The sequence below is a fragment of the Rattus norvegicus genome, chromosome 5 (genome assembly GCF_036323735.1).
Source record: "Rattus norvegicus strain BN/NHsdMcwi chromosome 5, GRCr8, whole genome shotgun sequence".
Lineage (NCBI taxonomy): Eukaryota > Metazoa > Chordata > Mammalia > Rodentia > Muridae > Rattus > Rattus norvegicus.
In genome coordinates, this window is record NC_086023.1 from 117,720,614 (window position 1) to 117,746,116 (window position 25,503).

A 25,503-nucleotide genomic window follows, 5' to 3' on the forward strand; every position below is an offset into this window, starting at 1 on the left:
TCAAAAGTGCTGAGAACGAGGGGATTTTGATACAAAACAGAATTACTAGTTTTGAGTTTTTATTCACTCGAAAAGAAGTTACCTTTTTATTTTTGCTGTTATTGTGTTTTATTTATTTACTATTGAAAATAGATCTTCTTTCAAACTGTATATTCTGATCATGGTTTCCCCGCCCGCCCACCCCCCCCTCCCAGATTGCCTCCACCTCCCCACCCACCCAAATCCACACCCTTTCTTCCTCTCTTGAGAAAACAAACAGGCATCCAAGTAGCAGTAATAATAGTAGCCCTTTTAGTCAGCCTGTCAGCGGCGCCTCAGTCACTTCCGGGCTGTCAGAGAGGAACCACAGGCCCCATTTTCTTGGGACATAAAATTTGTAAGAAAGAAATTATTTGGACTCCAAGAATTTGGGAATTTTAGGGGAAATCTCAAGCTAATTTGTGGAGCTTCCTTCCAGTGAGGTTAACAAGCCCGGACTTCTAATGCTTGCTCTGGAGTACAGGTCCCCTGGCTCTGAATGTGGTGTTCTTTGAGGGGCTGTTAAGCCAAATACCTCCAAGGTTTCCCCTCTAAAGCTCTCACATTTGTGAGTACTTACTGCAGACTCAACGGGATAATGAGGTGCTCTGGAGGAAGATCGCTCAGAGGTTAACCCTACGTGGAATGTTACAGGCCTTGTACCTTAAGGTGCAGCCAATAACAAGAGGAAAAGCGAGCTGGCTCTCTGCCTTCCACGCAAAGGTTATTTTTCTTATTACAACAAAACTAATTAGTGGGTTTTATAATGTAAGAAACTGTTGCTGCTGGTAAAGTTTCCTCAGCGCCAGGAAGCAGATGGCGGCGGTGAACAGTGTTTTCTTTCGCCAGGGTTTGTATATGCTTCGAAACCTGCAAGAGATTTTGCTTTTCTGGATTCGTATTTCTGATCTTTTTTATTTTAGAACAGAAATAGAAACTTATATTTAAACGTGCTTGCATCATGTGGTCTGTTTGACATATCGTGGTTGCTTGAGAATGTTGGATAACATTTGTGTTCCTGATGAATTTCTGCTCCACCCGTGTTTTCTGCTTCATCCTCTTGGGGAAGTCAAGACTCTGCCCTCAGAGCACCACAGCAGGGACTTGGTTGGTTGGGGAAAGCAGCCCATGAGATCTTTTTGTTTGGTTCCCAATTTCTACATAAATACCAACTTTTCTCAGAGAGGTTTCTTAGATCCTGCCTCTCCTCACTGTGACATCAGTGTTTGCAGTGTGAATAATTTACTTCGGTATCTGCCTGTGAGACATTACTCTCTGTTAACTTAAAATTTTCTTTCTGGTCATTGTTTAAACTGCCTGAGACAGCTTAAGCACATCACTACAATATCCACACAGCAGTGGCATTAATAACAGAACGTGGGCTGATTTTAAGAACAGTGGCAAGCATACATGCTTATTATAATGGTGTGGGGCGAAGTTGTTTCCTGTGATGAGAATTTAGCACTTTTTGACTAAGACTATCATCCGGTCACATAAACAAGAGGAATCATTAAATGTATAAAACTAAAATATAAAAACCAATGTGATGGTTTTTTTAATTATCTGAGTAAAAGGAAGAAAAAATATTGTCTGCAGAGTACTGCTTTATTGCATTTTTAATACTGTAACAAAACGCCAGGGGCTAAATAACTTATAAGAATAGAGGTTTATTTTGACTTTGGGGGTGGAAAATCTAAGCAGCATGCCTCCAGCTCTGGCAAGAGTCTCTCGGCTTCACCACCTCATGACACCATGGTAGGTTTTTAGATAAGATGGAGATGCCAGCTAGCAAGACAGGAAGACTAAGAAGATATCAGACATACCCACGGTCTCACAGGAAGTACTTCCCATCAGGTCCCACTTCTCAGCGTGCTGCAAGGGAGAGTGAGCTTCCAACAGACACGAGAATTCTCTGGGGGCAAACATGGGAATCAGAGCTGCTGTTAACATGGGAAGTCTCCTGTAGGGTCACGTGCTGTTTGGAAAGGTGATGACCTTCGGTCAAAGGGAAGAAGGGCTTCTATGTCTTCCCATCATCCCCGTGATAGACATGGAACTACAGTCCCTCCACTTCGCCCTCATTAGCCTAGTCACTCACAGATGTGATGAAGATGCCAGGTCACCTTCATTCCAGGATAAACATCTTCATCTCCAGCTTTGCCTGCATCTACTGCAGTTGGCTTTCTGTCTCGTTTAGACCTCTTGTCCCTGCTGCCTGGTCAACAGTGCCTCTGCTTTGTTCTGCTTTAAAAAAAAAAGTTGTAGTAGGATTGTGTGTGTGTGTGGGGGGGGGGATTGTAATCCCCAAAATAATGCAAGACAGAATTGAAAAAGGCTGTGTCGAACTCTATTGCTTCAATGTCCTGGGTGCTGATGCTGCCAGAGTTGAGAATGACCAGCTGGCTCTTCTCGGAAATGGGCTTGCTGTATCGGCTCAGTGACCTGAGTGAGTTCCACACTCTGAACAGCAGGAAGGAAGGAGCCAGGTTCACACGACTGTGTTTAAACCTCTATAAAGCATCCCATGTGCGCGCGCACACACACACACACACACACACACACATACACACACACACATACACACACACACACACACACACACACACACACACACACACACACACACACACCAAATAATTAAAAGAAAGAAGAAAAAGGATTGGGATCGCTTTCCCAGAAGGGCGGAAGAGAGAGCTCAGCCCAAGGGTGAGGACTGTAGCCTTGTGACTGCCTGGCAGGGTGGATGCCTGACTGACTGCCCTCCTGGGCATCCCAGAATAAGCTCAGTAGTTAGACTAGCTAAATATGTGACACCCTGCATCAGTACATAAGGTGGACACAGTAGAGAATGCCACTTATATGTTAACCCCTGGCCTCTACACACATGTACACACAATTGAAGGCTGATCATCTAAACACCATGACCCCAGCTGGCAAGCGTCTCCTTGGCTGCATCACATATCACATGACTCCTCTCTCTCTCTCTCTCTCTCTCTCTCTCTCTCTCTCTCTCTCTCTCTCTCTCTCTCTCTCTCACACACACACACACACACACACACACGTTACATTTTTTTTAATTAAGAATCAATCTCAGAACCCAGTCGGGGTGGGAGGGGGCTCAATGAAAATGAGTTGTGATTGGCAGTAAAACAGCCCACCTGTGTTTCAAACACCAGTGATGCAGCAGCTTCTGCTTAAGTTTGTTTTTGTTTTGCTTTCTTTCCTGCACACTCACTTTTTATGAGAGAAATATATGAAAAACAAGAGTCAGGAGATGGGTGATTTTTGTTGAATATAAAGTAGACAGATAAGCCCTTTCTGGTTTGTAGAAATCACTACCTCCCCCTTCTACTACTGACAAATGTTAGAAAGTCTTTGAACTTAAAGAAACTCCACGAGGGGCTGACAGAAGTGGCCACTTAAAGGGCCAGCCACAGTCTTCTAAGGCTCAGGCTGGATGTGAGTGTGTGAGTGGCCCTGGCCACTTTGGGACTAGTGGAGTCTCCCAGTGCCTTGCACCTGTGATAAGGCGGGGCTCAAGCACCCACAAAACAGGGGGCTTTTACTCCGAGAATGCCTGGGGGGTTCATTCTGACTTTGGAAAGGTAAACCAAAATGTGTTATTTTATGTGACGTGCAAAGAACTAAGAAGAGACCTTCTCGTAAACATGATTTCTCACTAAAACAATTCTATGGCTAATCCTTCACAAATTCCTACTGTCGTCTGGAAGACAGCTTAAATTCAAGGTTTGACTGAGCAGGCTGCCCTTACATCCCAGTTACTGAGAGGGAGATCACGTCCTACATTGAAAACCAGCAGGACAGGAGACAGGTGCAAGTGGCAGTGAAGGCTGGGTGCGTGGCCCTGTATGATTTCTGGCGGCGTTTGGAAGGTGGTTCAGGATTTCAGAGCTGACTATGTGAGTGCATGTGTTTTATGGTCCAGGTTTGTTTCCCCTTGGCAGATGGGTTGGTTGCAGTTTCCTACGATGCATTAACTCACACAGTTTTGAGATTTTATAATCCTGTGCACTTTGGTACTAAAGTTCATTGGGAGGACCTCTGACTAATCTTAGGATGTTCAGCAGGTCCATGCTAGAAGGATACGCAGAAATCGATGTCTTCCAAGTGTGATTCAAACATCTGAAGCACTCGAGATTAGCACCATGTGAAGAAACTTTAAAATATTGTACTGCAATTAATTTTAAATAACTTAGCACTGATATGTGGCGGGGGGAGGGGGAAGCCGTGATAGACTCCAATTCCCTAAGTGGAATTACTTGCTTAAGTCATTTGCATCATTTATCATAAGGACATAGGAGCCCAAAATACAGCTGTTTTCACTGGAAAATGAGTGAATTTTGAGGGGCTTCCATTTGAGGGACCTGTGGGGATATGAAGGCATCTGATGAGGGGACAGCCATATGTTGTCCATTTTTATGATAGGTCCCAAAGTCAAGGAGAAAATTTACTGTGAATGTAATGTGCAGATGTGTGTCAAAGGAAGTAATTCCGAAACATCTTTTAAAAGAGTTGGTGATATAGTTCAGTGGTACTTCAGGTAAGGAAGCACACACAGCTGTGACAGTGAGCGGTTGCTTCTTTACCTTAAGCAGCAGGAAACAGATTCCATTGTGAGATGTCACAGAATCTCCTTCACTATGATTGTCTTGACTGACTCAGCTCTTTGTGGGTCAGTACCTTACCTTTCCTCATTGTCCGCCCCACAGTGTAGAAAGTGGAAACTGTGTAGTAGGTGCTGAATTCATGAATGGATGGATTGAATGACCAGGCCCAAAGACAAAAGAAACGGGGCCGGGGTCATTTCAGGAAAAAAAAAAAATGGTGCATTCGCTAGGAGCAGTGGTGTGAGCATGGCTTCCCTGCAGAACCCTTGGCTTGCCTCAGTCTCTGTTCCTATCCCTCAGCAGTATGGGAACTCCTGCATCTAGGGAGATGGAACCTTTGTGCTTTTCCTGACTGCGTAATCAGCAGCTTTCGTATTAAGTGCTTTTTCAGACAAACTGTTGCTCCTCCCTGCTCTCTCACGGCTCGCTGTAGACTTATTTTCTGATCTGGATGTGTCAGGGCCACAGTGACTTGAGATTAGCTGTCTTCTTCCTGCCTGCCATGCTTTCTGCTTAACCGTCACTCCTTAGCTTTCTTTCCCCTGTTCTCCCTTGATAGGAGAGACCATGCCACAATCACCCTCGGTCCTCAGTCTCCCCCAAATTCCTAGGGATCCCTACCCTGGGGGCGGGACCCTCTTCTTCAACCCTTAACTGGACTTTTAGACAGTTGTCATTATCTTTGTCTAAAGGTCATAGCTAAATTGAATAAGAGGAAAGCTGTGTTTTCCTGCCGATGCACAAAGGCAGTATTGACTTCCCTAATCCAGTTTGCTGAGGGGTGAGAGAATTAAATTAGATATCTAAGCAGAGAAATTGAGAGCCTTTGAAAACAAAGATAAGGAGACAAGACTGTATTTTCCCTCTTCCTGGGAGCTCTGTGCTCAAGATTTTGCAGGTGTGTCATCTGATCCATGCCTCACATCGATCAAAACTGTGCCAATGCATATTTAATCAGCGAGGGGACCTGGGTGCGTTATAGCCATCATCCCTATATTGAATGGACTGTCAGACTTTCCTGCAGCTCCGCCCCCACTCTCCACCCCCACCCTTCCTTCCCCCTCCGCCCCTCTCCTCCCTTGTTGGGGAAGCCTCTGCATTTTCTGAGCAGCTAAAAAGTTTCTTTGTTTTTAGCTGCTGATGCATACATTGCCACTGAGGAGAATACAAACAAGTGGAGTCCTGACGTGTTTATTTTGTCTACCAGGACAAGCCAGCTATACCAGTCCGGTTCCTGCACAAAGAGTTTCAAAGCTTGAAAACCAGAGGGGTGGGGGTGGGGGGTAAAAAAGGAAAGGAAAATACCATTTGCCTCTTCCTCTGCCGTTGTCTTAAAGAATGGTTATGTTAGAAGTAGAAGGGAAAAGATCCATTGTAAGTCACAGAAGCATGAAGGAATTACTTGCAATGACTCTGTCTTAGCAGCTCCCTGGTTTTGATATTTAGACCCAGTACCACAGCACATATTTCCTCAGTTCACTTAGCACAGGTTCACCGTCCTGTCAGAAATCTGGCTCACCCTCAGGGAATCCACTGAACGTTTCTGCTTTTATATTATTTTATTTTTAAAGATGGGCAAGTAGTTACAGCTGGGTTTGTTGTTGTTTTGTTCTGGGGTGTTTAAGTTTACAAGGTTTTGTGGTGGTCCCTGTTGGTGGGCCTTCTTAAAGTGTAGCGATCTAGGATTTTCGACACTGACAGAGTATTCCATGGGATGATGGACACTCTTCATCTTCACGCAGCCTGAGCATCCCCCTGACAGAAGTTAGCACACCAGGGCTGCTCAGAAGACAAGGCGCAGGCAGCTGTGAGTGCTGTGAGCCGATGAAGCTCGGCAGCGTAGTCTGGGGAGGAGAACTTGAATTTTGAGGTAGCTTCTTCCTGGTAAGGTAGCAAAGATTTCTCTCTCTCCCTCGGTTGGGTTTGCCTCAGAGGCTTGTGGGAAATCATTGGCACACATCTTGCTAAAAAGACTTCTACGCAGCTATTCCGGAGACTGGTTCCAGCCTCAGATAAAGTACTGCCTGATACACAGACTCACACACGAGTGTCTGGAATAAATGCAGGCAAGATGAGGCGGACAGGTCCATCACAGAAGGCACACCCCTCCCCCCCAGGGGGGAATGAGAACACTCTGTCCTTACGCCAGAGCCACATCATGTATAGGTTGGAGTTGACTTTTTAAAAGTGAAAAAACTTGCCTGATGAGAAGACCTGGATGGCAGAAACACGCTGTTACTTGTGATCTATATACTTCGAAGTGGGGAGTTTGTTTTAATAGTCCTTGAAACAGTCCCGTTAGGTTACATGATTAATACTGTTCCCGTTTTAAAGATGAAGAAACCGAGACACAGGAAGTTATGTTATATAACTGAGGTTGTTTTAAGATGCTACCTTTAAAAAAGATCATTTAATACTCTCTTCAATAATGAAAGACAAGTACCTTGGTTGCTTCTGAGCTTGACTAGCACACCCTCAGGGAAGGTGTCTCGGTCCTTAAATGAATCAGAAACATCGTGGACCATGCAGGAGATTAACTCAGTTGCACATCACTCTCAATGGATGAATTACTTCTATGACATGGATATATATGGCAACACTTCCTGCTTTAGAAATACAGATGCCGATTTGCTTCCTCCCCAAGTCTATAGACAACTCTAAGACTCTGTTATAAGTGGTTCCAGGGGCAGTTAATGAGGTTCCAATACACGATAGTTTTACAGAGATGCTTTTTACGTAGGCCCTTGTTTATGTGGGAGTGGGTAGGTGGCTGGGTTGACTCAGTAATAGGAATTCTGAATTAAGCCACAAGTTATCATTGCGTGTCATATGCTCCTCTCACAGGAAAAATAAAATCCAATTGGTGATATAGTCTGTTTAGTGTTTTTCAGTAATAGATCCTTGTCAAAGAAAATGTGAGAAATCGTTGATGTCTTTTCCCATCACCGACTTCACTTCCAAAACCCCAGGGAAAGATCCTTGAAACCCACCTGTTATGAAGACCGACACTTTAGTGAGGGAGTCGTGCTATTACTTCTAGTGTGAATGAATCCATGGGTTTTAAAGTTAAGAAATGACTCACCCTGTCAGCTCACAATAGTTACTCCATTTAATTTTTTTCCCAACATGTTGAAGCCACATCATTGCACAGCCTCCTCGTGCACATAGAAGTTAACACATTGAGAGTAGGTGAAGAGACACTAACCTCACCCTAAACACTCCTCTCATCAGACACAATCCTGGCTAAGCAGATGGGCTTCGAATACTAGCACTGACACCAAAATTCTAATTCCTGCAAAGTTAATATTTCACAAATTTCTTATTCAGAAAAAGTATTATAAAAAGAAAAAGTTTTGAGGAAGAAAAATAACCCAGATTACATAGCAGTCTTATAGAGTCCTTAAAAATGCCAGGCACGGGTGTGGTTCAAGTGGATCTCCAGAGCAGCTGGCAGCCCCGGGGTGGTCTGGTGGACCCCTTCCAAGTAGTTGCTACACAAACACAGCCTTCGCTCTCCATTGAATACAACATGTGCAAACTAGCCAGGTCCCTCTGGAGCTGGCTCTTCCCCACCTAACCTCCCCGTTATGTAATCCCTTCGGTTAGCACATAAACACATAGTTCTAGCACACTGGGAAAATTGTAGAGATTAAATTTTGTATTGTAATGTAAAGGTAATACTTTCTGTTCAAAGAGCCATGAGGAGTTTCCATCCTAATACTTAAGAAAACGTACATGACGTGGTTTGCCCTACCACACATCTGTTCTAAGAACTAGGTCATCACAAGTTAACTTCTCGTTAGGTGAGTCACAGTTGTGAACATGAGTTTACCTGACATTGCTTTGGTTATTTTTTTGTGCATAAAGGATTCTGTCCATTCTCTAGGAATATTAGTAATATTTTTGTCTTTTCTGCAGTTCAGAGTTAGTGATGATATTACAAACTTTATCTTTCACCAGACCAAGACAGACAGCCTTCTGTGTAGCTGGTCGGATGGCACTCCTCACTGCTTACCTCTTAAGCGGTCTCTGCATGAGCCCTGTACCGTGGTGCTTCACATAAGCATTCCTATTTCTTATCACTCCAATCTTTAAGATCTTGATCCCATAGAAAAACGCAGATCTAAATGTGTTCATCCAACAATAATGCTGTTATTTCTTTAATAACAGCAACTCAGAGATGAATAAGCAAAATATGACCGACATAACCATTTCATCCTCTAGATAGCCTTCCTGTAAATATGTCATGACACTAGAGCCAAGCACAGTAATTCTCAATCTTGTACTATCCATCAGAGACATTTTTCCTATCCTGTGTGGATACAGGAGATGAATTATTTAACCTACCTTTATTACTCACCTTCTCAAACAATAAAGACAGAAACTTAACTAAAGTTTCAACGTTGTTATTGGCTACAATTGCCAACTGCTATCGTTGATAGTCAGAGCAAGGACACAGCCCCTTCATTTATTTCTGGACAATATCCATTCCAATCTTTGCATCTCTTTCATGTAGGTGATTGAGAACTCTGACTCTTTTGGACAAGAATTTCACTTTGTTTAACTGGACTGGCTCGTGTGTGTGTGTGTGTGTGTGTGTGTGTGTGTGTGTGTGTAGATGCCTTCGGGTTTCTTCTTATTCTTTCAGTTTGGAAGATTAAAAACTAGACACTGAATTCTAGCAAAGGTTTTGCAGGCTGGCTTTAGCCAAACCATCATGTATGTTGATAGGCTAAAACTTAGCATGGAGTGTTTCTCTAGAGGTCAAAATTTGTGCTTTCATGGTCCATAGACTTGTGTTGATATTGCACTGGCTAAGTGGGAATTCTCTTAGTATATTTAGGGAGGGGAGGTGCAGACACTACCAGGGGCCTGCTCTGCTGTACCCAGTTCCTGGCAGCAATCTTCAGACCTACAAAACACTCTTCAGCCATTGGAGAACATGTGACTTTTCTTTCCTTTGTACCTCTGGGGATGGGAAATGTTCCTGCCAGTGGGCGTTTTTATACTGTAAACATATCTTAGGCCTGCTGAGTGTTGGACAGTATTCTGTGTTCATAGGTCACCAAGGTGCTTGTCTCTAGCCTGTTTTTGTCATGCAGAGTTTCTAGATAATGCCATGTCAGAGGGATGTGTCTCACTTTCCCTTACCAGTCCCCAACAAGGGGCATACACAGCAGAGATGATGGCCTTCCCAGCCTTTCTTTCTGGTTTCTGGATCCCACTCCTCCTTCTCTGTGACTATACACTTTTCAGAGGCTCGCTGAGACTGGCAGTTGCCCATTGTTAAGAAGCTAAAGGAGAATTGGGGGTTTAAATCATGAGCAGTTACTGAGCTCCGAGGCTGGGCCAGGCAGCCTGTCAGGGAGCTAGAGGCAGAGGAGAGAACTCCCCTCAGGAGTCTGAAATCACCACCACACGGCTTCTGTCAGCTGCATCAAGAGAGATGTGTGCACAATGAAAGGTGGATTGGAGGGAAAGGGATTAGTTCTAGGTCAAGGGCAGGGAGATTGGCAACATGCCATCTTTGCATGAAGCTTAATTAATATAAAATATAGGGAAGTGACACCTATAGTTTTCCCTCGTCACTTTTACCACATCAACATGTTTTTGTCATCCTTTGCATTCCGCCAAAGAAGTGCTCTTTGACAGGGAACAGGGTTACAGTCTCAGGGATCGAACGTGCGTATCAGCAACAAACGCAGGCTCTCTTCTTGAACAAGTCAGAAGCATAGAGACCAATATGCCGGCATTAGGATTTTTTATTATTATTCTTTCTCTGGTGATTGTATTGATAGTGGACTATCTTTATCTGAGTCCCACAGCAATATAGCTGTAGATGTCATAAACATGCATAGATAAATGACTGCTGCCAGTTCACTTAAGATGTCTTAACCCAGCTTTCTATATGCAAACCCTGTCTATTTTAGTTTTAAGTGTGTGCTCATACATTTTTTAGAAACCCAAAGAAATATGCCTTTTCAAGGTTAGATTGATGCTTAAGGTCCATTAAACAAACCAAAAAAAAAAAATATCCCCAGTTACAGAGAAAAACAGATAACCCGAGTGTACTTTCTCATAACAGCATTCTAAGGCCATCATTTAGATGTGCTTTAAGTAATATTCTCGTCATTGTAAAACGCAGGGAACTGTGGAAGGAAGCCACCACTCTGATATACAGGGGTTGGGAGCTTCCTGGATAAGAGGTCCATCCTGTTTTATGCAAGTGAGTTTGTTTGGGTGGTTTTTTTGTTTTTTGTTTTTTTGTTTTTTGTTTTTTTTGTTTTTTGTTTTTTGTTTTTTGTTTTTTTGTTTTTTGTTTTTTTTGTGGTGGGGAGGGGGCAGAGGGCGGTGTCTAATTATTTCAAATGGCCAGAAATCAAACAATAGTTGTCCAAAACAGAAAGACACGAAGTTTTCTGCCAGGTCTCCAAGAAGTACAAAAAGGAGAAAAGTGAAATGAGTATTCGTTTTGATAGTGTTTTGACACTAGTGCTTAAGAGGACTTCCATTTGTATCAGTTGTGTGTGGGCAGAAATTAATTTGTTATTCTGGTCATCTGGTTGGCTCCGTACTTAACGGCATCTGTGACCTTTTCCACTCAAGAGAGGGGCTGTGTCTCCTCATGGAACAACACCAGTACGGGTAGAGAATAATTATCAAAAGATTTAGGGCACTTGGGTTCCATGTAGAGCCTTGGCTTCGCTTGAGCCTTCCTGGGATAGAATATTTTAGCTTGACGGCCTGGGGTGGTAACATTCTCCAGGCTTTGAATAAAACTGAGAATTCGTGCCCCGTTCCCTGTTTGGCTAGATGCCTCCTCTAGTGTCTGTGTCTCAGTGTTCGAGGGATGCCGGTGCCGAGAGCCTTGTAGACCAACCCTGAGTCCTTCCATCATCCCACTCAGCTCCTTGACGCTCTTTGGCTTGCTTCTCTGTGGCTTGAAATTTTAAACCAGCTTTGCAATGCCTCTATTCAGCTCTTCCTGTTCGTGTTTTTTGTTTCTGTAAAGGCAGGGTGATGAAACAAATGTTTTAAACCAGAAGTGAACTGGACAAAGATGTCTCCTGCTGGGTTTTTTTAAAAAAAAAAAAAAACGTTTTGGGTTCATTATCCCTATTTTCATTAATATTGATGAATCCATACTTAATCCTATTGTTTATTGTGTATCTCAATTAATCGACAGGAAAGATGCTTTCCACTGATTTATGGAGAAGCATTAGTTTTAAAGATATCACACCCACAGGTACAATTTCAGCTAAGCGACCAAAACATCCATTTGTATGGTTTTAAAGAAAATGCTATGTCTGGCAAAAATTTATGTGTTTTGTGGTATGATCAAAAGGAATTTCTATAAAATAAATTTAGATATTTTGCTTTAATTTTACGAAATGAAAGATTTAAGATTTGTTTTGGATAAAAAAAAATGATGGTATGACTCTCCTAAAACACAGAAATAATTTTGAAATGTTTAACTTGTAATTTTTAATTAAAAAATAGGATCTTAGAAAAAATTAGCTATATTTTAGATAGTCAATTATAATACTAGTTTCTGCCATAACTTCAAATATGATCTCACTGTAAGTTTAGCTGCATTTCCAAGTTTTAGGCCTGGTATCTGTCTTTGCAGGGCATTGTGAAATGAGTCCTCTACAGGCTTTTGATACATTACAGTTTCTGGTTTTGTTTGTTGTAACAAATAGCAGGCGTCAGGATATGGGAAAGGCTCTTTTGCTAGTGTTAAATTGTAAAAGCCACCTCTTTATTTTAATTGTTGACTCAACAGAATTTTTTCTTTGTATTTACCAGGCTGATATTGTCTGAAAAATTATGAAGTAGACATAGCCCTTCTTATGATTAAGATGCTCCTTGTCTGAGAGTTGGGAATATTTAATAGCACAGATTGACACTTCCAGGCAAAGGTCCTTGGGAGTACCACTTCCCTGTGCAGTCTCCAGGAAAGACAAGAGATGCTGTGGCTAGGGCCCGTGTCAGTCACCCTTTCAGTTCGGTAATGGTTACACACGTAACTCTTGGTTGTGCATTGGCTTCTTGCTGAGATGAAGTCAAACTAGAGGCAACGGATGCTGAACCGGTGACATCAAGGTAGAAGTTAGAATCCACCCTTTACATAGATAGAGATGTGCTACATTTTTTTTTATTTCAAGTAATTATTTCTGTCTGTTGTCCTAAATCTCTGAAATCTCTTTGAGATGTGGCACCTGATTTTTTTTCTCTTTTCTTCCAAACATATAACTATGCTTGCTTCTTACTCCGTGAAAGTCTTCTGAAAGCTCATCTTATCTCAATTTAAAAGCAAGCGTTGTTTTAGGTTACCATACGTAGACACTAACTCAATGGAAAGAATTTTTTAAATTAAAAAATTATGTTTAAAAAAAAGAAATAATACTGTAAATGTTTACACGACTCTGCTTTTATTTAAAAAACAAAACAAAACAAAACAAAAACAAAAAAATCCTTTGGGTTTCCAGATACCTCTGTACAGCAGAAAACATTTGCCCCATAAAGTAAGCTTCAGCCTCAGAAAGCCTTGTCCTGTGCATGCCCTAGAACGTTGGAATTGAGGGGTGTGAATCTATGCTGTTGTCTGGGTTGCTTTTTCTACACCAGCTTCAAAATATGCCCTTTATTGTGATCAGACTCAAGCATCAAATATGTGCAGTAGAGGAGAAGCTGTCATCAGAGTAATGAGGAAGTGAGTTTGGAACCTTCTTTCCATCAGAGAATGGTTCTAGAGAGCTTCAGTTACTGACCCAGTACAGAGAAAACTATTGGAGGCCTAAACAAAACCGAGCGTTTATGCTAAACCCTCATGTGCCTGCCCCCGCCTACATCTCTTTTCCTGTCTTTTCTTTATCAGTCCTATCATTTTTCTGATGCCCCCATTCTTAGTTCATAGGCTGAACCTTTTGAGAAAGTCTGGCACCTCTGTTCCGCTTTCTCTCACAGATCCTGTAATTTTGGCTATATTCTTTATGTTTTTCAGATTCAAGTCAATCTGAAAGTCCCAGCCAACCAAGTGATGCTGACATTAAGGACCAGCCAGAAAATGGTAAGTTTAGCACTGGCCTCTGTGCTGCTGTTTCAGAGTCCACAGGGGCCAGCAGCCAATGCTGCCCTGTGAGTGCTCACAGTAAACTGAAGATTCACAGAGAAAACTCAAGAGGCATCCCAGCAGCCCCGGTTCCTATCCCAGTCCCTCTCTATGAAGGCCCAAACCAGAACATTTAACTCTCTGGAAATGTGAGAGGAGGGTTGGAGGCACCAAGGCACATTCTTGGGCAGCATGGAAGAAGGACCACAGATCTCCCCTGTCATTTTATAATAATTCCTTTCAAAGTGGGAAATGCCCAAAGATGCTCACTGAATATCATGCAGTCAAGTAGCCTAGGCTTAACCCTTTGCGAATTCACCTTAAGAAAGTGCCATATCTTCAAAGGATTTTCCCCTTTAAAATGTCTAAAATGAAATAGCAAGTGAATAGTCGGTCCCTCTGTTTTATAAACAGAGCAATTCCCTCACCTGTTTTCCTCTCCTTCTCCCTTTCCCTGTCTGAAGTACTGGGGATTGAACCCAGAACTCCCTGCCTGCCAGGCAGGTCCCTGCCACTGAGCCAAATCTCATATTCTATGTGGAGTTACTGTTATAGAAACCTTTCAAAGAAAGGTTACATTTAACATCGTTACATTTAACGATGCCTTGTGTAATATTCCAATTTCGTGATATACACCTAAAGGATGAGAAGCATAGTTATAGGTTATATTAGATTGAGCAGGACCACTCATTTAATAAAAATGGTAGTCTCAATCATAGGCCAATATATGATATTTTATAAAATCCTCAAATATATAACTAAGCCCTCGGGGTATGTGTTTCTTTATCTAAATATTCACCCAATACTGAGGGTTTTAGTATCACCTTGGTGATCATTAAGTAAAGTGATACATGTGATATCCTTACCAAGTCTCTTTCAATGAGTCCTAAGTAAACACCTATGCCACTAGGTTCAGGCCCCTCCCATTTTCCTTGCCTATGTAATACTATCCTTTATTCTTCACCTCCTGCTGCACGAGTGAGAACTCCTCTCCTCTCCTCTCCTCTCCTCTCCTCTCCTCTCCTCTCCCTGTTCTTTTTCTGTTCTTCACTTTTCCCATTTGGACCTCCAGTTCATTATCTGGAAAGGATACGCAAACCAGATTATTTGGTATTGTGTGATGGAGGGTTTACCTTACCAAATCGTTCAGAACACTTTTTATTTTGTTAACCTTGGAAACTCTGTTACAGATCTCCACTGTGATGGTAAATATGACAGTCCCTCTTTTCATCCTGGTGTTTTAGTGAAATTTCCTTCATCAAAGCTTTTTTTTTCAAAAGACAGTTAAGAAAGAATGGGAGAGATCCCTAAGATTGGAGGGGTGTGTGTGTGTGTGTGTGTGTGTGTGTGTGTGTGTGTGTGTAAAACAGCTGCATATTAATTTTTGTTGGCGATTGAAGTTGCACTATATAGAGACTTGTTTCTGTATTTTTGGCCTGGCTGCTGATGCTTTAAATGTCCCATTTTTCATAAAATCTATTTGTACTAAGGTTCCTGAAGTTGTGTCCAGAGACACTTTATTTTTATCTTAAAAATTGGTAAGCCGTAGGGTCTATAGCTCACATATTTAGGTCTGGATACCACTCCAGCAGGTTGCGATTCATCTGTCTTCATAAAATGGCCGGCAAGCTGTTCACATGCAAATATAAACCAAGGGGGAGAGGCCTGGCACACCTCTCTGGAGCTGCCTGTAATGCCAAAATTGTACATTACCCATCTAAAAAAGCACCCCACGACTCAACCCAGTGTTTAGGCCAAAGGCACAGTGATTTCAGCCAAGTTCACGTTTAACCAGGATGACTTGGTGCTACCTCAAGGCTTCATGGGTGCGAGTTCAAAGAAAAGAAGTGTTTGAATCCAGGAGATAAAAGTAACAAACGCCTACTTTTCAAGCTTCGGTGGTTTTTATTGTTGTTGTTTTGGTTTTTGGGGTTTTCTTGTTGTTTTTAAGAAAAAGCTGTTGTACCTTAGACCACTCTATGGGAAAGGTTAGCATATTCCTTCCATCTGGTCTTTGTCAGCCTCACAGATCATTGCAGGAAGAAAAATATCATTTCTCTTCTTTAAAGACACAGAATCACAAAGGGAATAAATGGTGGGTTTAGGGCAAGGTATTCTTGCGCACTAAGTAACCTTCTATTCTCCTCGATTGACTGCGTGTCCCTCTTCATTGCCCCAGCCTGTGAGCATGAATGCGAGTTTCTGAATGGCTTTGTTTTGAAAGCAGAACTTCTCATAGGCACATCAGCTAAACTGTATGAAGTTTTGGAATCTTGCTGTGTGATAGCATGACAGAATCTGTTCTTCAAATGAACTGGGAACACATTGTTCCTTCCTTATTAATTAGCGCACACAAGGGAAAACAAGCTCTTTCTCCTAGCTCTTGAGAAAGGTAGTGGGAGGTAAATGGTAGGCCCCGGGTAAACCTTAGGGAGTGAATAAATGGTAACATGCTACTTCACCTACAGCCATCAGCCAGGCCATGCAACTCTACCTAAGCAAATGCAGCTGGCTTTTCCCTCTGTGGCCAGTCTGCTGTGTGCTGTAGAATTGTGTTTTCCTTGCTCATACTCCCTTAAGACTCAATCGTGAGAAGACACAAATCTTTGCGCAATTAGAGTAGTAGATAGAAAAATTTTAAGGAATTATCTGAACCCAGAGATAAAGTACCAATGTTTCCGAAACTCAAAATTGGTATAATCTAATGGTTAAAACTGCCTCTAGCACCAGGCAGACCTGTGTTCGAATTAAATAGTAGCTAGGTGGGTAAAAGAGCTTCTTCTGAAACTTAATTTTAGCAACACTGAAAGGAACTGACCACACAAGTATGCAAGCGAGTGTGGTGGGAATAGTAGAACGCCTCACTTACAGGAAGGGTCCGAAGGTTCCTCTGTAACACTTGCTGAAACACCAGACACTATTCTAGGTCCCCAAGATCGAGTCCTGGGACAGAAGGATGGTGTCAAAAATAAACCAGAACTTCCAGGACCATCCTTTGTAGATAGCCTCTTAGATACCTGGCAGTGTGTACCTTCTCAAGTCCCACGGTCCTAGAGTAGATATCTGCTTCATTGTTTAGCTGTCCTCAATCCATTCATTGTCCATGAGCCCAAGGACTCGTGAACAGCAGAGGTGATTCAAAATTTCTGGGACCTCCAGGTATGTGTGTTTCAGAAGAGGGGTGCCCTACAAAGAAGGTACTCTGCCTAGATTTCTTTAAAAATATTAGCTAAGTGTGTCTTTTAACCTGGAGTATAATCCAAGTCCTCACCGTTGAGTTACCATAAAGGTTTTAGGGAAGAGGAGCTTCTCTGGAGAAGTTGGACATCCAATTTGTATGTGGAAAAAGACCCATAGGCAGAAATATCTAGATTCAACCCGTTGTTTCTGAAGCCAAAGCTAGAGTGAGTAGATCATGCGTAGCTGTCCCAGAGCGTACATGGTTGGCATTGGGGGTGCTTGCACTCTAGAGAAGGACGTTTAGAGGATGCTTCCAACTCTGATGTATCCAGTCCATCACTGATGAGCGCAAAGCTAGTGAGATATCATTTCGGCTTAATCAAGGCCCCATTCAGTTGGACCATAGAGAATCTGGAGGCAGTCAGCACAGGCAGTCCTCAGACTCACTCCCAACTCGGTCTGACGTCAGTGAAAACACCCAGTTGTTAAAATGGGCCGGGCAAAATTCCATTGTCAGAAAGAGAAGAGCTATGTCCATCCCACTGACTGTAGCCAGCCAATAATAACTATACCTCTGTGGTGTATGCTTTGTTACTGACGGCAAGAATCCCTGCAAGTACTGAGGTCATTTTCTTTGGCTTCGGTGGTGCTCGTTCCTATGTAGCAGCTCTATGATGTTGCCACATCGATCCTCAGATAGGCATTAATCATGACCCTTGCCCTAGACTTTGAAATTATGCAACTCTACCTGCCACCTATTTGACTCCAGCTATATTTTTGTATTTGTTTGGTTTTTTTTCACTTTGGTTGACTTATTTATTCCAGTCCCATCTTGACTTGTTAAACTCAGCGTCACTGTTAAATGTTACTAGACAAGGAGTCGGCTGATCTTCGCCACGGTTGTTGTTACTGTATTAGTTATCGTTTTCACTCGTTTCAGTACTTACTTTGAATATTTTAATATTTTCTAAACAAGTTGTAAGAATGCTGACTTCCTAGCTTAAGATTTATATGTAGACACACTTTGCAAGTTGGGGGTGAGATAAGAAATATGTAAATTTCTATTTCTCTTTTGGATAAACTTTTTTTTAACCTGGTAAATGTTCTTATAAAAAGCCAACTTAATATTTTCTTCTCTCTACTTTGTCCACAAATATAATAGATGTGTTTCCATATTAAATCACAATGTTAATAACATTGAAATGGGAGAGAAGTGAATTTTTTCAACCTGAATAAACTGTGACTACTGGGTGGAGTTCTTACATGAGAGGCTTTTTTTTTTTTTTTGATGAATGGACCATTTTGGGGTCATTTCCAAAACTGTGAAGGCAATGCCCCCTTACAGCTTGCATTTCTCTGGGAAAGCAGGAGTGGTCTGGCACCATTGACTTATAAAGACGGTCTATCGATGTTTCATAATTTGCATGACTTTCTTTCACAATTACCTAGCAACAATTATTCTCTGCAGTGTTCTTCAGAGAACCCTGCAGGGACAGACACAGTAGAGTGACCACCAAAACAGCTGCAATAACAGTAATGATCAATATTCTAAAATATGTAAAGGCCCCAACTCAGGGAGACATTACAGCCTAAATGCCTGCTGGGTTTCAGCTCTATGTGATTAAGTTCCGACTGATGAATTTTCAGCAAGGCAATGGAGCCAGTCTCTCCTCTTTAAGAGACCAGGGGCTAAACCATGGCTTGATCTGAAATGAGAGTTTGAAGCATGATGAGTGTCTGCATCCTTATATAACTTGAGCATGTGTGGCCCTTGGTTGCCTCCGTAGAAATTCCTCTCGACTTCCGAGTCTTGACTTAGGAAATATGGATGAGGCAATGGCATGGCCGAGTCTACACACAACTCGGTGTGGAAAGCGGGGAAGGAGTCACTCTAAAGAAGAAGCTGTACCCTCACACGATGTGAACAATTTATTGTCTGCACACAGGCTAGCGGGCTGTGTGGGCTTTAGCTCTGTTGGCTAATAGCCAAACGAGGGAATGTTTTAGACCCCATTGCCTGATTTCTCAGACTCAGAAATGGATTAGCTAGTGATCTCATTTAGATATTTCCCCACCCCCACGTCTAACTTCTTACATAATTACAATTATTTAGTGACAAAGAGAAGACGAGAAAGGGAGTTTTCTGTTGGTTTCTCCAATTCCTTTGCTCCTGTGTCTCAGGAGAGACCCAGGGGTGCCATTTCCATGGAGCATTCAAATTTGCATAAGGTTGTGCAAACGTAGCCACAGATCTGGATTCTTGCGTTTGAACTGAAGTGAGGTTGTCTTCAAGTGAAGTCAGTGCAGTAGAAGAGTCACCTGCTGCTTGGCCGAGGCTCCATCTGTTCTTGTTCAGCCTGGAGCTAGCACAACAGGACCCGTTGACAGAGATGCCTTTAAAAGGACCACTTCTGATGGCCACTTCCCCATCAATGAAATAGCAGCACGGGGAAGTATCAGAGGGCCTAGCTGGATCAGGAATAAATGTGTTTGACCCTTTCCTGCCCCAAACAGATCATTTCTCATTTGTCATTTGAATGAAGGAGAGTTTTCTTCTTTTTAAGCATGCTTATTATTTTTGGACAGAATAGTCCAACTATGGATAATAGTAATAAATAGAATAGAATAGAAGTGATGTATTTGGAGGTTCAGGGTCACTAATCCAGACTGATTAGTTGTCTGTCAGAAAAATTCATGAGACCATAAGGATCTTGGCACCTTTTCTCATTCCCTCTTCCTCATTCTTTTTCTCTTCTTCGGGTTCGACTCAGCTGCTGGCAACTCTGTTTCCCTGGCATGAGTTTATTGTTAAGGAACTCTACTAGGATGGTTCCAACAAGGTGGGAGGAGGGGGTAGCATTTCCTGCAGAGTAGTCTGATCCTTCTCGGTTATTAATTTCCATACTTGGTTGACTTTACCCCAGTGGGAACCAGAGCTCATATGCCTCATCCCCAGGCATCATATGGCAAATAGCCAAAAGAGAGACGTATAAAGAATACCGTGGCAAGTGGAAGCCAGGGAGGAATAGCCCACCAACAATTTCTCCACACAGGAGACAGTGTTCGCTTAGGTTTCTGTAGTTATTTTTACCACCAGGGAGCAAGCAGAGATGAGCAAGAAGTTTTTGACCAGGGCACGAACGGAGCTAGCGAACAGGAAGCTGACACCGAAAGGCAGACACAATCATCTGTGAAGGAAATAGCAGAGAAGTGGCTTGAAGGCTCTCTCTTCTGTTCTCAGACGCCATTCAAGGGACAGTCCTCAGGGTGCATTCAGTACTTAGGAGTGGTGAGCCAGCACTGACATGATTCACACATCTTGTTCTTGAGAACTTGACAGCCTACAAAGGGAGCAAAAGGCAAGATTCATCTATTCACACATCAGATAATGGTCATGTGCATTCCAAGAGACAGGTGTGATTTTTAGCACTACACAAATCCAAACCAAGTCCAGCTCTTAATGATGCTTACGTTGTTGGCCAAGACTATGACAATAAACCGACTAATAAGCATGTAATATGACCGTCATTACTGAATGCCACGAAGAGAAGTAAAGTCAAATGAGGATGCGTTACTGTTATACAAAGGATATGTTGCCATTTGAGCTAAAACCCAAAGATTAAGTAGTAAAGTTGGCTACTATTAGGTAGTTCTATTTTAGTAGAACGGAGCAGCAACAAAACTGACTCTGGGGTGTGCAGCACATGGAATATACTTACACTCAAAGTATTTATTCCTTAAGCCAAGTTCTGTACTTTATCTGGCAATTAGTCCAAATTCCGCACACACCCTGTAGAGGTTGCAGAGGTAGCCATCACAGTGGCATGTGGGAGGTTTGATTAGGCTGTGATGACGTCACTGATCATCAAGGGTCAAACCACTGGAATTTAGCCCACTAAAAATGAAACCTGAAGAGACTACCTCCAAGTTCTCATGACTTTTGGTGCGTTGCCCAGTAGTTGTTTTAGAACAATAGGCCAGTTGTCTGGTGCTGTCAATAGGTGCAGTAAAGATAGTTGAGAGTCACTCAACCTAGGAAAGTCAGCGTAGAAGCCTAGTCACTGGAGTATCAACTGAACCCACCAGTGGGGCCTTATGTGAGTCGCTGTTGAAAGAAAAGCGAAGTGCGTTTTTTCACAGCATCTTGCTAGTGGCAGACTGTTTGCCTCATGAAAGACAGTGAATATAGAAAAATTTTCGAATACCAGTGCACTGGAAAATTCCACTTTTAGAGGTGGAATCAAAACAAACCTTTCAGGTAAGCTGGAAGGCAGAGGACTCCCATGCTTACACTAGAAGAAAAGGTGAATCTGAGGGATTTGTTTAGAGAGTTAGTTTCTCAGAACTACTTTGCTTAGATTGAAAAGTAAGCTTGTCTGAAGCTGTTAGATTAACATAGAATCGGCCCCTTTAACACTAAAAATGAATAATGTCACAGATTTAAGGGAAGCAGTGTTTGGAAATAGGATTAAATTCTTTCAGAGTTTAGGGGTAAATAATGCAAAAATAGTCATTTTTGTTTTTATGACCATAGCTCACATTCCTTGAGGGCATTCTGTATACCGGGGGAGTTCAAGTTCTCTAAGTACAATAGATCGTGATGGAATTCGGTGTGAATGACATTGTGGAGGGGAAGGGAGCACATTCAGACTGCAATATAGCACCAATGCCTGGGATACTGAGTGTGGTCTAGGGATTTACATAGGAAGAGCCTGGGATGGCAGGGACTTTCTAAGAGAATTTTGTCGAGAACAGTAAGAGTCCCAGAGCCAAAGCCACCTATTTAACAACTGTGTCCCTGGTGCGGGAATGGGCCTGCCTCAATGTCTTCCCTCCCAGTAACTGGCTGGGAGCAGCCTGGAGGAAGTGCAGCCTCCAGATGTACTCCTGTCCTGAAGAGGGGCAGCTTGGTTGTCAGGCAATGATCTTTGTAGCAATGCTCTGATTGGCTCCTTTCAGTCAAAGTGCTAAGAGTTCCACAGGTATGAGTATATTTAATCCTATCTCTGAAAGTGGGTGCTGTTAGCGTGTTCCTCTTACAGATGAGGACACAGGATTTGAATTATTTGCCCACAGCCAAGTATTCAAAAGTCATTCCAACTCACTCCAGCTGCAGTCCAAATGCTTGGCCATTATACATGCTCTTGTGGAAAGAATGGATTTCAAATTTGGCCTCAGAATGTATTGATTTGTAATGTGGGGCAAGTAATTTAAACTCTTAGGCATTTGGTTTTCTATGTCAGAACGTCCCCTGAGAAATGTATTTTGTTGCTGGTTTTGGTTCTAACAGTGTTAGTGCCTTTTGCTTCCTGTTTGTTTCTTGGGATGGATTATCCTCTCTCACTGCACTCACTTCATCATCTTCCTGGGGATCTGCCTCAGTTTTATTCGGGAAGCCACAGGAGCCACATTGTATATGTAAGCAGATAAGTCAGTTCTGTGAGCAGTGCTTATGCAAACATTTGTGAGTATATATGTATATATATAGTGTGTGTAAATATGTATATATAAAATTATAAAATTTGTTTATATATTTACACACACACACACACACACACACACACACAATTATTCCGAAAAGATAATCAGTGGAGTAAAGTCCCCTTGCTCTCTTATTGCCTCATGAACATAAAACATCTCTTAGTTGACATTTTGATTTCATTTTTGGGAAATAATATTTTATGGAAAATGTATTTTTACTTCCTAGAAACATTCTTCATGTTTTTTTTTTGAGGAAGTAAAAAGTTCTGAGTATGTGTTGCTCTAGTGGACATTTTAAAGCAGTAAACTACCTTTTTGTTTTCCTGCCAGAGGTGGAGAGCATCAAATGAGATTTGTTTCAAATATTATGCCAGGTGTTCTTATGCTTGTTGGGGGGACAAAACAGCTAGAGTTTCCAGTAAATCTTAAACTGCCTCAGTTGCAGAAGGTGGTAAGAATATAGTTTTATTAAAAACAAAAAAATGTTTATGTCCCACCCCAATTCTTTGAGCAAGGCAATACGAATTTTCACCTGACCTCTTTAATTCCAGGTTTGTAAATTATTTAAAAGAATTGGTTTATTCTCCATTTCCAGTGACCAAGACAAAGTTCATTGGGAGATCTGATTCCTGGCAATTCCCACATTCGCAGATCATGTTAACTCCATGGAGAGGTTTGTCTTCTTTGAAAGTTGCAAATGCTGTCAAAACTGAAAGCTTTTCAGCTGAATGCCTTGTTAGAGCCTTGAACCCTCAGTAAGGTCCTAAAACAGAAAGGAGCCTTGGTACACCACCCAACTGAAGCAGCTGCACAGAGGAGCATGCATGGCCATTCCCTTGCAGGATTTGCAGAGTGAGATTGTGGGACTAACCCAGCAAACATTAGTCTGACCAAGAGTTAACAACTAAGTGGCCCTTGAAGTGAGGCAAGGGGAAAAATAATCAAGAAACAATAGACAAACATGTATATGCCCAGGAAGAGTGGCATAGAGTGTAGCTCTTTGCTTGTGAGTCTATCCTGGCCAACTCGGAAGTAATAGTTTGGATTGACTCAAAAGACTAGAGGAGAGATGGGTTTTCAGCTAAGAGAGCTGGTAAAACTGTTTTTAGAAATAGTCCATGAGAGAAATTAGCACAGAGGTCCCTGATCGTGAGAGACAGACAGTCCAGCACAGCCTTCAGCGGGTGCCTGGAAAAGCCAGGGAAGAGGGATGTGTATAGACTGCCCATTCTCTGCACTGTGCCTGCCACTCATCTTTTCCAAATACGTCTTGGGTTCAGTTCCGTTCAAGGAGACTTGCAGGAGGACCATGTACGAGCCAGGGAGCACTTCTCAGTGCAGAGCATCTGAACATTTAACTCTACAGTAAAAGCAAAGCTTGCAACCCGAGCATCACCAGGTGCTCCAAATAAGAACTCAGTTCTTTCCATGTGGGATTCTTCTGCACATCTCCTGGGCGAGCAAGGGTATTGACCACAGTCAGGCAATGCTAGGCAGTAAACACTATAACTTGATTTCAGTATGCTGTATGTAGCCATAACAGTTGTAGAGATAGACATGGAGGAAAACAAAGGCCGAGGCATATCCATGGTCAGTAGCCAGTGAGAGGCCAGGCTTTGTTGCTATGACTTCTTGGGAGAGTTTTGAGGCTAAGATAGTAGCTAGTAAGGTACTCTGCAAGCTTTTGAAAGGCTCGCACTTAGCAATGAGAGTAATATCAAAATGAGGAATCCATCCTTCTTCCAACTGATTTTAACCACATCTGCTTATTAATTTATGTGCTAATCTGGGTGCCAGGCAGATTAAGTAGAAATGAAACTCAGACCCAATCAAGTAAATATGTGAGCAAAACAGAGAGAGTGTGTTGGGCAGATATTTACGTAAACTGCAATTGTGCTCTCCTGGGGGTGTTGGGTAGCGTTTGGTGTGTATGGTGAAGGCTGGGACATGTGTTTGAAGTTACTCGGGAGGCAGCAGTGGTGAAGCACACGTATATACAGAATAGGCGAGATCTTCGGTCTCAATTCTGAAATGGGCAACATTTGTCTGATGTTATTTTGTGCTTTCTTACTCATTAAATTACCCCTAAATCTCCCTGCTATCCAGGGAGGAAATCTGGCCGACCTAGATTTCTGTATGGGAGTCCTGAAAGCAAACATGCTCTTCTGGCTCTTGGTTGGCTGCTCCTGCCGAGGCAGTCCATCTTATAGATCTCTCCTGTCATATATCCTCTCTTCCATGCTCTGAATCCTAGATGCTGGAGTCCCTTTTCCATCTCTGTACCTGTGGAAATGACATACGCAGCTGACTTTGGTGGGCATAGGGAGACTTTGGTGGTGAGGGAGAATGTGGCTAATGCTTCAGAAGGCACGGGCAACTTCATAAGCAATTCTGTCCTTCAGGGCACTGGCCTGTGCCATGTCTTCTACCGGCTCTCCTCTCTTCCTGTCCTCGCAGAGCTTCTCCTGCTTCCTGTCCTGTTACAAATGCAAGGGAGTTCAGCCTTGCACTTTGCTGAATTTTTCAGTTAAGATTCTTGGCAATCTCCCTTTTTAATTATGGTAAAAATGCACCATCAAGGTATTTTCCGAATTGGTGGACCTGGCATCCTTGATAAGATAGATAATAAGCAAGAGCGCTATCCTCTGGATGTGGAAGAGGGAACACCCAAGGTTCTCCTTAAGCAAACAGAGCATGCTGATGAGAGGCCCTGAGTGCAAAGCCTGTAGCACAGGCATGGAGGTATCTAGTGCCTGGAGGGCCAGCCACCCGCCTGTTTCCCTGGAGTGAAGCATGCTGACTGCCTTGCTGACAGCCAGAAAGCATCTAGGAATGAGAGACAGAGATGAAATTAAAATGTGACTTCTTTGGCATCCACCTTTCGAACCTAGGCCTTCCCCACTTTACTCTAATTCAATTTAGTGGATGTTGGAAGGAAACTAATACAGTTAAAAAGAACTCCATGTAATCTTGCTAACGTTCTTAGAACAGCATGCACAAGGTTTTCTGGTCAAGGATATTTGCATTTGTAGGATAGTTAGAGACAGGTTTCTCTTCGTGTGGAAAGTCCTTGCTTTGAGA

General features: G+C 42.5%; 1 protein-coding gene across 10 annotated transcripts in view; it reads left to right on the plus strand.

The window, feature by feature from the left end:
• Positions 1-25,503, plus strand: part of Nfia (nuclear factor I/A) — a 538,386-nt gene that overhangs the window by 361,608 nt on the left and 151,275 nt on the right. For 8 of the 10 annotated variants that reach the window (XM_063287182.1, XM_063287181.1, XM_039109300.2 and 5 more), the window contains one exon: positions 13,654-13,719. The exons of the other annotated variants lie outside the window; for them this stretch is intronic. In XM_063287182.1, coding sequence (XP_063143252.1) covers positions 13,654-13,719 — 66 coding nt within the window. The remainder of the gene's footprint in view (positions 1-13,653; positions 13,720-25,503) is intronic. 10 annotated transcript variants of the gene reach the window in all.